Source organism: Triturus cristatus, chromosome 3_2 (genome assembly GCF_964204655.1).
Source record: "Triturus cristatus chromosome 3_2, aTriCri1.1, whole genome shotgun sequence".
NCBI lineage: Eukaryota > Metazoa > Chordata > Amphibia > Caudata > Salamandridae > Triturus > Triturus cristatus.
This window is the reverse complement of record NC_140584.1, coordinates 997055434-997070441: the sequence shown is the minus strand read 5'-3', so window position 1 is coordinate 997070441 and position 15008 is coordinate 997055434. Positions and strand designations below refer to the sequence as shown.

The window sequence follows — 15008 nt, the reverse complement described above, 5'->3', positions numbered from 1 at the left end:
CTTTGGTGTAATTTGGAGCTTTGCTCCTCAAATAAACCACAGAACCTATGTGCCAGTCGTTGTACAGATCATGACAGGTGGACCATGTTTTGGTTTGCCTCCCACACGATGCTGGAATGATTAAGCCAAACTAGAGCAGAACTGCCTAGCTGAGGGGGGAAGATGACACTTTCTAGTGCATCAGAAGACCTCTTCACTCTGGGGATTTAGAGGTTGTATGCCAAATGGACCTATTTATTGGGATGTTCTGGTGTGCAGCTTGCTTAACTCACTCCTTTGTTTCTCCAGGGTATAATATCTTTTGGCCTCTCTGCTGTACTCATTGGTGTGTTTGTTTTTGTCCAGAGATATGGTGCATGCTTGGTATGAAGTGTTGTCCTTTTCAAAGTTTTGAAACTTCCCATTTTGAAGATGGTTAATCTAAGTATTAATAATGGTTGTTGGCTTGCAGTGCACACCGAAGGTTGACTTCCCCCAGGATCAGCTGGAAGCTCTTACTGGTCGGATTCAAGAGGCTGGCACTGAGGTTGTAAAAGCTAAAGATGGAGCAGGTATGTCACCTGGGCAGTTTGTGTGAACTAGGGTACAAATTTCCAGATGGAACACTTGAGTATCCCAGAAAACCTGAAGCGTTGCATGTACGGAAGAGGACCAATAAAGGCCTAGGTCTCGTATTGTATTTTTCATGCAGGTCCGATATATTTTCTTTTCTTCCCATATGTTAATCTGCACTGTTGCACCGAACTGTAATACAATGTATACGCTGGAATATTTTTTACATTCACGTTTTTATTGATCACTCTTCTACTGGAGTTGGCGAGATATTTAGTTCGAAAGAATACAGCATTTAAATTAAGTATACTTTTGATGTGTCTTAACGGATACTTTCTTCGGATGCCTGTAGGAGCTGGCTCTTTACATAGTGCACCAAAACGAGGCACACTACACTCTAGAGAGTCCAGGTGACCCTGATTGATTTACAGAGGCACAAGTAATAATCCAAAATGTCTCTTATGGTAGTGTGGGTGAGCAGTGTAGGCTTATCAAGGGATAGTGCTAAGCATTTGTTGTACTCTGAGAGGCTATAAGTGAGAGACACTCAATCCACACCAATTTAGAAAAATAACATTTTCATATAAAGTTCAACACCAAGTACTTCAAAATCAAGTAAGTACTTTTCGACGTATCTATTTTTATAGGTAAGTTAAAATTTTTACTAAAATGAGTCTTTATGTGGTAATGTTCTTTTTATGGAAGGGTAAAAACCCATACTGCATCGCTACTTGCAATAGGTTTCCAGTGGGTGGTCCCCTTCAGGACTTAAGGTGGTAGGGGGCCATGGTCCAAAGAAGCACCAGCTGTTAGTCTTAACCTGCCCTGGAGCATCCAGGTGCAGATGTACTGGTCTCATTGGTTACCTTTGCGCGCTACATCAAAGGGGGAGGAGGGGACTGTGGAAGGTTACCCAGATGCATGCTGTTGTGGGGGACAAGTCCGGGAAATCCCAACGAGGATCAGAGGAGGTTCGTGAGGATCCTGAGAGCAAGGACTCGGTCTGTTCTCGGAAAACCTGGCTGGGGAGCCCTATTGCAGAGTGGTTATATGAGCTGGGCTCATACATCACAGTGGGTCTCTATGGTGCCGACGTCCCTCGGCGGCTGCTGCTGCTGCTAGGTCTTTGTGTCCAGATTGGACTCAAACAGCCTTTGGTTGGTGCAAGGGGTCCAGTACCCTTGGTATTGATGCTGTGTAGCTTCAGTTGGTCCTGGTGTCTTTACATTCGATGGGAGACTGATTTGACCTTCTGGAGCCGGATGGCTTCTGCGTCTGTGAAACAGAGGGGGTGGCAGAACGGTGGACTGAGCTTTGCTGATTGGTACCTGCAGGCTGCAAGGGAGTAGCTCCTCTACTCCTAGTGAGATTGCTGGCAATTTGCAAAGTGCTGGCAGTACACAGGAGTTCTTGGGAGATGCAGAGCTACAGGACAAGTTAGTTTGTCGCGATTGTTGGGACAGGTGCAGGTAGGCATGGTTTGGTGCCAAAAGGTCTGCAGCTGGTCCCAGTCTCGCTTTTTTGCTGCTCTTTGTCCTCTTGTATGTCAGATCTGAGTTCCAGTCAGACTTGTCACCTAAATACTCAATTTAGGGGTGTTAAGGAAAGTGAAAGGTAGTAGCCAATGGGCTACTTACCTTTTGGGGTGCCTGTACCCCCTATATGACCACTCCCTGTGGGGAGTTGGCCTAACCTTGACCCTGTGCATCTAATTTCACCAAATTCAAAAATTGTGCAATTCTATGTTCGAGGCATGTGAGCTGTAGATCACATGCTTTGCGTAAGATCGCAATCTAGTGTTGGGTCCGAATGTTTGCACTTTGTTTTACTGGAAGAAGCTTTCCCTTGCCAAAGGTAGGGGATTCTCTTCCCCCCCCCCCCCCCCCCCCTTAGGTGATAATGCGCATGGTCATCGACTCCCTCTTCAGATAGATTTTGCTTTTTTTCCACCAGCAGGTTCAGATGTAACTCTCTGCGCTCCGGTTCGACGTCGATCCTTTGGTTCTTCTTGGCGCGTATTACATTCACACTCGCCGGTATTGGTTTTGTTCGCGTTCCCCTTTCTTCGCAGATCATGATTCCTAACAAATTTCGATGAGAGAGCTTGTGTTATGCTGGCCGGCCTAGCCCCTGTTTCGACTCGTAGTCGATGTAACGAACTCCTTTCAAGTTCTGTCCTCTGTGCCACGCGAAATACCCGCGCACCGACTCCCTTGAGGTGTGCAATTTGTGTGTCACTCGACCACAGAGAAGACCACTGCGAAGTGTGCCGAGCTTTCCACTCCAAAAAGACTCTTCGCGATTGTAGGGCCTGACGATGCGACATGCAGAGACAACAAACCAGTTCCATTCCCAACTTCTTCAGACCTCAATCAGACGAGGAGGAAGGCGACAGGCCCATCGGAGCTATTGACGAACAAGAAGACCTCTTCGTTTCCGAAGACAGCTCTGATGAGGATGAAGACATCCCGCAGACACAACGTACCGTGTGATCAGTCCCTACCTCGCCCCACCTTCCACTTCCATCTAAGAAAAAGGCTCCGGACCAACCTGTGCCCTCTAGCCCCAGTGGCCGCTGAGAACAAGCTTCAAAAGCCGGCCTTTGGGCTCCGCACCGAAGCATAGTAAAAAGCCTTCCGGCTCCGAAAAAAGCCCCATGTCAAATTGGGCACCGAGCCAAAGGCTTCGTAGCTAAAGCAAAAAGTCTGGCACCGAACATCCTCCGTCGGTACCGAAACAAACTTCGGATCCATAAACTCCGGCCAAGAAATCATCGGTGCCGAAACATTGGGAGCCGAAACAGACGCCAAAGTCACCCAAAAACATCGCTTGACAAACCGGATCCGAAGCAAAAAATCCTAGTTGTACACCCAAAGACTGGACAGATCACCTCTAAAGTGACTTTAAAAAGAGGGGCTACTACAGAAGAAGAAGAATACCACATACCATTGAAGAGAACGGTCAGGACAAATTCTCCTTCCTCCACCTGAGCACACACACACACACACACACACACCCCAATCCGGGTGACTGGGACAATAATGACGATCATCCTGGAGACTTGTGGGATGGCTGTAATACTGATTCTCCCACTGACAACGACCCCGACATATATATCCTTCCAGAGCCTCCCCACCAGATGACCGTGTAGGATTTGTTAAGTAGGGTTGCTACTTACCATGGAGTCCCACTATACAGTGAATTCCTTGAAGAGGACTTCCTTTTTGAGACTCTACACAACACACAAGTCTACACATGTTGCCCATATTGAAAGGCATGACCTGACATGTAGATCACATTTTTAAGGATCCTGTTTGAATACGTATTCTTACCCCGAGGGTAGGTAAAAAAACAAAATACAAGCCTGCCCCATCAGAGCCAGACTACATAAAAGGTCAACTACCATTAGATTCACTAGCATTTTCTAATGCACGTAAAAGGGCAAACTCCCAGACTACTGGAGATGCACCACCAACAGATAGTCTAAACTCCTTGGTGCTTCAGGGAAAAGGATCGCCTCCCAGGCTGCTAACTTCTGGCGTATTTCGAATACACAGGCGCACACTGGGATGAAATGGAACAACTCCTCCAGTTTCTCCCGCAAGAACACAAATCAAAAGCGCAAGACCTTGTTTGTGAGGGGCAGTTTATTTCTAATAACGAAATTGGATGCTCCCTAGATGCTGATACATCTGCCAGAGCGGTGAACACTAGCGTTCTTTTAAGTTCAAACTTCCATACTAAACACACCCTTTGACAAGGAACCCCTTTTTGGGCCGTTGATAGTCACTTCATTGGATAAAATGAAGAAAGATACTGAAGTGGCTAAATCCATGGGAACACTTCAGTCTCCGAAAGGGCGTGGTTCCTTTCATCACTCCTTTATCGAGCAGGATCCAAAACTAATTCATCAGACACTGCGTCCACCTATAAGGGCAATAACCAGCCCTCCGGTTCCAAGGGTTTCTTCCAAGGCAATTCGAGGAAGCAACGCGAAGGGCAGAGGTAGAGGTTCCAATACATGTACCTCTCCATCCAATACAAAACAGACTTGCCCATAGTTCCCCTGGCCACTTAACACCTGTGGGGGGGACGACTGTCACAATTTCTACCAAAGTGGCAGTCCATAACAGACATGGGTTCCCCCAAATTATCCGTTCTGGTTACTGCCTGGAGTTCATCAACACTCCTCCAAACATTCCCCCAGAGCCGCACAGACTTTCAATGGATCACCTAGACCTTCTCAAACGAAGTGCAATCCCTGCTACTAAAACGAGCCATAGAGCCCGTACCACCACAACACCAAGGGTCGAGCGTGTACTCGTTACTTTATAATTCCAAAAAAGGATTGCTCTCTCGGACCCATATTGGATCTCCGAGAACCCAATCTTTACATACAGTCAGACCACTTCCACATGGTAACATTGCAACAGATACTGCCTCTTATGCTAAAAGGCGATTTTCTTTCTACTCTATATTTAAAGAACCCTTACTTTCATATTCCAATCCATCCGGCTTACCGCAATTTTCTCAGGTTTGTGGTAGGTCAACACTACCAAGTTAAAGTGCTCCCATTTGGAGTCACCACTGCCCCAATGGGTCTCCCCAAAATGTCTGGCCGTCGTAGCTGAGCATCTCGGAAGACAAAGCATGCATTTCTTTCCCTATCTGGACGACTGGATCATCAAAGCCAGCACATATCAGCAATGTCACAAGCACACTTCAGTAACCATTCAGCTGCTTCAACAGCTAGGGTTCTCAGACAATGTGTTAAAATCACATCTTCAGCCAAACAAAGTTCAGGATTACCTAGGAGCCACTCTAGATACCCAGAAGGCTCTAGCGTATCCCAATGCAGCCAGAATACGAAACATTGAGGCGCTTCTTCTCAAATTTCAACCCACTTAGTCTCTTCCGGCTCGCGTGTTTATGCAACTGCTGGGAATGATCATAGTTTCCCACGCCAGGTTACACATGCGTCCACTTGAGTGTTTAACCAGTCAGTGGAACCAGTCTTGAAGTCTATTAACCGATCTAGTGTTGGTAAGCTGCTGTACTCATTGCTCTCTGCAGTGGTCGAACACAAAACCTATCAAAAGGGTGGCTGTTCATAAACTCGATTCCACAGACTGTGTTAACAGCGGACGCATTCCTTACTGGCTGGGGAGCTCCTCTTCAACAACACACAGTGCAAGGGCTGTGGAGGCACCAACAAAAGTTGCTCCACGTCAATCATTTAGAGCTCATGGCAATCTTTCTAGCTCTCAAAGCCTTGCCAGATCACCTATCTGGCAAAGCTGTGTTAGTCCGAACCGACAAAATGACGGCTATGGATTGCATACAAAAACTGGGGGCGCACACTCTGTCCAACTGTCACACTTAACCCAGGACATCTGGAAGTGGGCTATTCACCACACCATTTATCTCCTCGGAACACCTCCCAGGAGTCAACAATCAGATTGTGGACCTCCTCAGCAGGCAGAGGCATCAAATACACGCTCAAGTTCTCCACCTATACTTCCAAGCTTGAGGAGTCCCTCACACAGATCTGTTCGCAATACCCGAAAACGCAACATGCCAAAGCTTCGCCTCCAGGTATCCACACCCTTTCTCCAAAGGCAATGCTCTATGGATGAACTGTTCAGGGATTTTTTTTTTTTTTTTTGCCTTTGCTTTCACCCCCTCACCCACTCATTCAATCAGTGGTTCAGAAACTCAGGCACACATCACTCACGCTAATACAAGTAGTTCCAACATGGGCACGTCAACCCTGGTTCACAACCCTGTTGGAACTCTCTGGTACCACACCAAAAATTACACTTCACTCCCAGTCTTCTCAAACACCCAGATCCCAAACAGCTAAACCTTGCGATCTGGCTCCTGAAGTCCTAGTTTAGTTATCTCAACCTTCCACCAGACTGTATGAACATTATTGGAGGCAAGAAAGTCTACCACAAGGGCCTGCTACGCACCTAAATGGAAGCAATTGTTATCTATTGCAATAACCATCACATCAACCCCTTGATGCTTCCATACAGAACATTATGTGCTACCTATTGCATTTGCAGCAGTCCGCATTGGCCTACACATCCATCAGACTGCATCTTGCTGCCATAGCAGCTTACCTTCAAAATGGGCAACCTTTATTGCTACCTCGAGTGCATGTCATCAAAGCATTCATGGAAGGGCAAAAAAGGGTAATACCACCAAGACTTCCACCTGCCCCAGTATGGAGTCTTAACATAGTCCTCAAGGCTAAAGGGCCTGCCATTTGAACCCATGCACAAATGTGAACTACAGTTCCTTACTTGGAAAACAGCTTTCCTCATTGCAATCACTTTATTAAGCAGAGTGGGTGAACTACAGGCACTAACCATAGAAGAACCCTTTTTCCTGTTACATAAAGATAGTGGTTCTTCGTACAAACTCTAATTTCCTACCTGAGGTTGTATCTGCAATTCACATCAGTCGTTTGCATTACCTCTATTCTGCCCTCAACCTGACTGTTGCAGAACGAGCTTTACATACCTTAGATGTCAGAAGAGCTGTTTTGTATTACACTGAAGGAACAAAATCAGCTTGTAAATCCAAACAACTCTTTGTAGCTTTTTGCACCACCTCACAAAGGCAATCCTATCTCCAAATCAGGAATTGCTAGGTGGATTGTCAAGTGCATTCAGATTTGTTATCAAAAAGCCAAAAGGACTCTCACAGTACCCCCTAGAGCGCATTCCACTCGCAAGTTAGGGGCTACTATGGCTTTCTTAGGGAATATCCTCATTACTGATATCTGCAAAGCTGCAGCATGGTCTACACCACACATTTACCAAACACTATTGTGTAAATGTGTTAGCAAGACAGCAAGCTAATACGGGTCAAGCAGTACTTAAAACGTTATTTCAGACAACTCCAACAGTTACAGTATAGCCACTGCTTCAGGGAGACTGCTGTATAGTCTATGCAAAGCATGTGATCTACAGCTCGCATGCCTTTAACAGAAAATGCTACTTACCCAGTATGCATCTGTTCTTGGCATGTAGAGCTGTAGAATCTCATGCGCTCACTGCAATAGTTCTGTTTTACTACACATACTTACGCATGGACATCTCTATTCTTTACTACTACTCCATTCTCTTACCCTCTGTGATGTATGTTTAACAACTAGGTGAAGTGCAGTGCCTGACTAGTGTTTCCCCCCCCCCCCCCCCCCCCCCCATTTGCCTGATCAGCTTTAATTTTGTCAGTCATTAATTGTATGGTTTTTTTCAACTGGAACATTGGTTTGTGCTTTAATCAACACGTTGGTGTCTCGGAGACCGTTATGATCTGTATCCGTCATCAGCTTAATGTATAAATGAACTTGGGCATTTATAGTGTCGCATCTGAGAACCTCGGCTGTTAAAGAGCAGTGCAGAATGGTGGGCTCTTTGGGGGTAGCTGTGGCTTTGAGGACTTGTGCAATCCGATATAACTTTTGAGGTCCGTCCTTTCCGTCCTTTTTCTTTTTCCAAATATTTGTGGTCAGTGGTGCTAAGGAAGCAAATGCTGCAACTCGTCAGTAATTGGAGAGACTGTATTCATGCTAGGAAGGGGTCGCAGGCAGATCTTTATTGGGAGAGGTGTTTTGTTTAAAACACACCGGATATGCGGAGCATGAACTCTAAGTTCCTATTTGTGTTAACCATGTGACAGTGCTTCTTTCTCAATTTACTGTACATGAAGTTCAGAGACCTGTTTATTGCATATTTTGAAGCCAGTGCCTTACTTCCTCAGTCCCATCAGATGCTGCAAAATTTTGCAAAGCCATGAAAGTCAACTTATTGTTCAACTTCCTGTTGTCAAATAGCAATTGGAGTTACCATTACACTGCTATTGCCATTTCTGCAGGGTTGGATCTTCCTTTGAGTGACATACCTTTAAAGGACTGTTTTTGTTTTGTTTCCAACTGGTTCCAGATGTTTCTGTGTATGAATTATACTTCTAGTTACTGCATCAGTTGTTTACGCTTTGTCATAACACCTCTTTCACAGGAGACACCAGAGTATTGTCAGTTTCGAAGTGTATGCGTGTTCTGTGTTCAAATTGCAAACGTACCTGCCTGCTTTAAAACCCATTATTTCTTGTTTTGACAGGATCTGCCACCCTTTCAATGGCATATGCTGGTGCCAGGTTTGTCTTCTCTCTCTTGGATGCCATGAATGGAAAAGAGGGAGTAATTGAATGTTCCTTTGTGAGGTCTGAAGAAACCGCATGTCCATACTTCTCAACACCTCTCTTGCTTGGGGTAAGTACAGTGTAGGCACCAAATGTTTGGTCTCTGGCGTGTGCTTTTATTCAAAGCACTCAATCGTGGGCTCATCACTGATAGTCCTAAGCACTAAATATCACTGGTCCGACGTGGGGTCTTGGATTTTTATTTTTAAACCATGTCTGAATCTTTTTATTTTCTTCCTATTTGCATATGGCTGGGTTCAAACTGGAATGGCATGGTGAGCAAAAAAACGATGGACTTGGGCCCAGATCTCTGTACTGGTTGAATGTATGACATTGTTCTGCATTCTGTCCAAATGTTTTTGCATTTGTTACCCCGAGTGGGACGGGTATGCTCAGACGCGAGTCCCGTGCTCTCCATGCCACTGGAATCAAGCTATCCTGGCTGAAGAGGGGTGAAACCCCGAAACCGGTCCTAGGATGCTTGTTTCCAGTTCAGGGAGGACCTGACTTGGCAGTTCGGGCTGGACTGTTCCCATGAGGCACAGGGTAAAGACTGATTTGCATATTGCTGTGTTCAAACTGGAATGGCATGGTGAGCAAAAAAAGATGGATTTAGGCCCAGATCTCTGTACTGGGGTTAATGTATGACATTGTTCTGCATTCTGTCCATCAACTGTTTTTGCATTTTCTTCCTATCACCAGGAAACATTAAGCCATTTAATTTGTTTTTTCTTAACAAAAAGAAAACTGTAATAAAGCAGCTGAATCAATTTTTTACTTTCCCTTTTATCTATTAGAAGGAAGAAACTGTGTGGGGGTGTGGCCAGGACGTAGACCCTCAAGTTTGTTTCCTTTGCGCCTCGAGCGATTGGCTTACCTGTAAAGATACTGTTTACCTGCCATCGACTTCTGATGGATACATCTGCCAGTGGATTCCTCACCTTGTGAATATCCCCTGCGCCAGCAACATTCGGAAACTTTTGTAGCAGTCCACGCCGATGGGGTCGAAGATGACGTCACAGAGGCACGGCTCCGCTCGCGACTCCGCTGACGTCACCGGCTCCATAAGACCTCCTCGGCGTGATGACGTCAGTTCCCTTTTTTCCGCGCCGACGACGCCAACGGATTTCGGGAATCGTTACTGGTAGCTTTACCTGTTACTTTGTGTTTATTCCGAAGTTTCTCTGTCTTTCTTCGAGAATGTCGGCAAGGAAGTCTGGTTTCAAGCCTTGCCGTGAATGTGGCAAACACATGTCCATCACTGACCCGCATGACGACTGCGTTTGGTGTTTGTCATCGGACCACGATGTTGAAGGATGTTCGTATTGCAGGAAGATGAGCTCGAAGGCTCTTAAGGAAAGAGAGGCAAAGCTCTTTATCGCCCGGATGAAGAAGGAGAAAAGAGGTAGAAGAAGATCCAGGTCGAGGTCGAGGTCTGCTTCCAAGTCGACTTCGGGACATGCTTCAAAGAGCAAGAAGCATAAGAAGAAGAGGAGGCATTCGTCTCATCATAAGGCCTCGACGTCGAAGTCTAAATCACCTGTTCGGCGTCGAAGGGAGTCAGTGTCTCCTTCTCCTGTCCCGGCTTCACCTCTTGCTCCTTCTCCTGTGTCTTCTCCGGCTGATTCGCAGGTGCCGGCGTCCTCTCCGGCGCCGATGGCTTCTCCAGATCCTGCAGGTCCTTCGGCTCCGTCTCCGACTCCGGCCCAGGATGAGGATGATCAGGCTCCGGGTGAGTCTGTGACGCCGCAAGTTCCACCGTCGGCGCCGGCAGGCCCGAGTCCGGTGTTACCTGACCAGTATCCGGCTTTCCCTAATCCAGGTCAGGACCCCTCGCATTATCTCAATGCGATGTATGGGGTGTTCTCACGGGCCATGTATTCCTCTGGTGCACCTATGGGTCCGATGGCTTTTAATCTGGGAGTGCCGCAGGTTTATCCTCAAGCACCGTTTATGCCTTTCTTCCCAGCGACGCCGTCTTGGCAGATGCCGGCGCCGACAACATCGACGCCGCTTCCCTCTTCACCGGCGCCGACTCGACCTCGTTCGCCGGCTGCTCCAGCTGATCCGCGTTCGACGCCTCTGCCGGCGCCGTCGGATTCGATCATGGCGCCGCCGACGCCACAGGTGCGGATCCGTTCCAGAAGGGAGGCGCAGAGAGTGCTGGAGGAGAGGCGCTATCTTATGGATGAGGCTGAAGAGGGGGAATTGGTCGAATCCGATGAGGTGTTTGACGAGTTGAAGGAGGCAAGTGGGTTGGATTTGTCTCCGGAGTGGGAGATCACTCCTCCATCGGATGAACCTTCTAAAGACGCGGCACCTTATCATGCTGTAATCAGAAAGGCTGCAGAGTTGTTGGACCTTCAATTGCCATCTGTTGAGTTCAAGTCCAATATCTTGACTGAGGTGTTGCACTCTCCAACTGCGGTGTCAGAGCCGCTGTTGCCTTTTAATGAAGCAATATTGGAGCCTGTGTTGGATGTGTGGCGCAAGCCTTTTTCGGCTCCTGCGGTGTCCAAGGTGGTTGCAAGGAGATATAGGGTGGCTCCAGGGGATCCTGAGTTTTTGTCATCACACCCTTCACCTGAAAGCCTGGTCGTTCAGGCTGCTTGTTCTGGACGTTCAAAAGGTGCGTTTCCTCAAGTCCCAGGGGACAGAGAGGCCAAGACGGTAGACCAATCGGCCAAGAAGGTCTTTTCATCAGCCAGTATGGCATTAAAATCTTCTAATGCGACTTGTTTATTGGGGCGCTATATCCATGCGCTTATGGATTCAGCTAAAAAGTTGGCACCGAAGCTGTCGGAGGTGGATAGAGCAGGCTTCAATGAAGTACTGTCGGATGCCCAGGCGGCTGCTCGCCAGGTTATACAGAGTGGCCTGGATACAGCAGACTCAGTTGCCAGGGTCATGGGGTCTTCAGTTGCCACCAGGAGGGGTGCATGGCTTAAGTCCGCCGAATTCTCTTCGGATGTCCAGTCGACCTTATTGGACTTACCTTTTGATGGGTCTGGTCTGTTCGGGAAGAAGGCTGATGCTGCTCTCGAGCGCTTCAAAGAGAGTAAGGCTACGGCTAGGTCGTTGGGCCTTCAATCCCAGCCGAGAGGTACTTTCAAGAGGTACAGGGGTTTTGGAAGGGCGAGTTTTCGTTCTTATAGACCAGCCCAGCAGCAGCAGCAGCAGCAGCAAAGCTCCAAGGGATATAGAGGAAGACTTAGAGGTCGCTCACGTGGCCGTCAACTCTCCTCCTCCTCTTCCTCTTCCTCAGCCCCTCCCACCACCGCAAAACAGCCCTAGATTCGACATTCCGGATCATGTTGGTCCTGTGGGGGGCCGGCTTACCCATTTTCTGCAAGATTGGGAATCTGTAACTACAGATCTCTGGGTTCTGGATCTTGTAGAAAATGGGTACGCCCTTCCCTTTCGGGAATTTCCTCCAATTTACCCTCCTTGCCAGGGTGCTTGCTCGGAGGACCACCGTCTTCTCCTGCAGGAAGAAGTCCTGAAGTTGTTTCAGAAAGGTGCGATAGAGGTGGTTCCGGAGCAGGAGAGGGGTCAGGGATGCTACTCCCGGTATTTTCTGATCCCGAAGAAGGACGGCAGATTGCGTCCGATATTAGACCTCAGAATCCTGAACTTTTACCTGAAACAGGAAAAGTTCAAGATGCTCACCCTTGCGCAGGTTCTTCAGGCGCTGAATCAGGAGGACTGGATGGTGTCGCTCGACTTGCAGGATGCGTATTTTCACATCCCCATTCTGAAGTCGCACAGGAAGTATCTCCGGTTTACGGTAGGGTCGCAGCATTATCAGTTTGCGGTCCTCCCGTTTGGTCTTACTTCGGCACCTCGAGTCTTCACAAAGGTGATGGCAGTGGTGGCAGCCCATCTCAGAAGGTCGGGAATTTCGGTTTTCCCTTATTTGGACGACTGGCTGATCAAGGCGGAGTCGTCGGAGAAGGTGCTGCGTCATCTGCAGGTTACAACTTAACTGTTGTACAAATTGGGTTTTTCGATCAATGTGCCCAAATCTCACCTGGTGCCTTCTCAGCGCAACCTGTTCATAGGTGCGGTACTGGACACTACTGTGTGTCGGGCATTCCCTCCTCCTCAAAGGATTCTCGACATACAGGAAATGATTCCTTTGTTTTACAACGGAGCGGTTGTTCCAGTTCTGAAGGTCCTTCGCCTGCTCGGTCTGTTTGCTTCCTGCATACTGTTGGTCAACCATGCACGCTGGCACATGAGGGCGCTCCAGTGGTGCCTCCGCAAGCAGTGGTATCAGCACAAAGGGGATCTCAGGGAGTCTGTGAGGATCTCCAGAGAAGCTGCAGCGGATCTATCTTGGTGGAGCGTGGAGGGCAATCTGTCTCAAGGAAAGCCCTTTCATCTTCCTCCATCGGTGGCCACAGTGATAACGGATGCATCCACCTTAGGGTGGGGTGCGCATCTGGGGGATCTGGAGATCAAGGGTCTTTGGTCTCCAGAGGAAAGGTTGCTTCACATCAACCTTCTGGAATTGCGGGCGATACGCTTGGCGCTCAAGGCCTTCCTCCCTTCCCTTCGCGGTCGGTCTGTTCAAGTCCTGACGGACAACACGACTGCGATGTGGTATATAAACAAACAGGGAGGAGTGGGGTCTCTTTGTCTATGCAGAGAGGCCCTGCGTCTATGGTCCTGGGCTCAGGACCATCAGATTTGTCTGATGGCAAATCATCTGGCCGGGGTTCTGAACGTGCGTGCGAACAGTCTCAGTCGGCAGTTCTCCGCCGACCACGAGTGGAGGCTTCATCCAGAGGTAGTTCGTCATGTCTTCCGGACGTGGGGGATTCCTCGGGTGGACCTATTCGCCACTCACGAGAACGCGCACTGCCTGTCATTCTGCAGTCTCCAGTATCCGATGCAGGGGGCGTTGGGGGACGCGTTTCAGATGGATTGGAGTTCGCAGCTCCTTTATGCGTTTCCTCCCATACCCTTGATTCCTCGGGTTCTGAGGAAGCTTCGCAAAGACCGGGCCCAAGTCATATTGATCGCCCCGGATTGGCCAAGAAGGGTGTGGTACACAGATCTTCTCCACCTCTCCTCGTGCCCTCCGCTCCGTCTCCCTCTGAGGGCAGACCTCCTCTCGCAGTCGGAGGGGCAGGTTCTACACCCCCACCTCCAGAGCTTACACCTTCATGCCTGGAGATTGAACGGGGCAACCTGAATTCTTTTTCTCTCCCGCCGGATGTGGTGGACGTTATTTTATCGGCCAGGCGACACTCCACCAAATCCATATACTCCTATAGATGGTCTAAATTCGTTTTCTGGTGTGGAGAGAGGTCAATTGATCCCTTGAAGGCTCGTTTGTCTAATATTCTGCAGTTTGCCCTTTCTCTTGCTCAGCAAGGCTTTGCTGTGGCCACAGTTAAAGGATATTTATCTGCTCTGTCGGCTTTTCTATGCCTGCCGGATCAGCCGTCGTTGTTTAAATCACCTATTGTACTTAGGTTTCTTAAGGGCCTCACGAATAAATTTCCTCCTACTCCCTTTATTGTGCCTCAATGGGACTTAAACCTTGTACTGACTTATCTTATGGGTTCTCCTTTCGAGCCCTTGCATAAGTGTCCCTTGAGACTGTTGTCTTTTAAGACGGTTTTCCTCGTTGCTATCACCTCGGCAAGGAGGGTAAGTGAGCTTCAAGCTCTTAGTTCAAAACCCCCATTCTTGACTGTGCATGCTGAACGAAGGGTTCTCCGGACCAGGGCTGCGTTTTTGCCTAAGGTGGTAACTCCCTTCCATCTGGGGCAGTCCATTACCCTTCCTACCTTTTATCCTCCCCCTCACCCTTCCAAGGAGGAGGAGAGACTTCACCGCTTGGACCCTAAGAGGGCGGTGAGCTTTTACCTGGACAGGACTAAGGACTACATGATTGATGACCAGCTCTTTGTGGGCTTTGCTGGCTGCAGAAAGGGTCGTGCGGTGCACAAGCGCACCCTTTCAAGATGGATTGTGCTATGCATCAAGATCTGCTACTCCCTAGCTGGTAAGGAGCCTCCGGAGGGTTTGAGAGCTCATTCCACTAGAGCAAAGTCTTCTACCTCTGCTTTGTCTAGGGGTGTTCCTGTGGAGGACATTTGTAGGGCGGCAACTTGGGCCTCCCTTCACACCTTTGCAAAACATTATTGTTTAGACTCTGAGGTGAGGAGGGACGGACATTTTGCCCGTTCCGTCCTTCAGGATTTTCTGGTATAGGGGGATGGACACCC

General features: G+C 48.3%; 1 protein-coding gene across 1 annotated transcript in view; it reads left to right on the top strand.

The window, feature by feature from the left end:
• Positions 1 to 15008, top strand: part of MDH2 (malate dehydrogenase 2) — a 63937-nt gene that overhangs the window by 35140 nt on the left and 13789 nt on the right. The window contains exons 7-8 of the mRNA XM_085649614.1: positions 452 to 551; positions 8685 to 8836. Coding sequence (XP_085505740.1) covers positions 452 to 551; positions 8685 to 8836 — 252 coding nt within the window. The remainder of the gene's footprint in view (positions 1 to 451; positions 552 to 8684; positions 8837 to 15008) is intronic.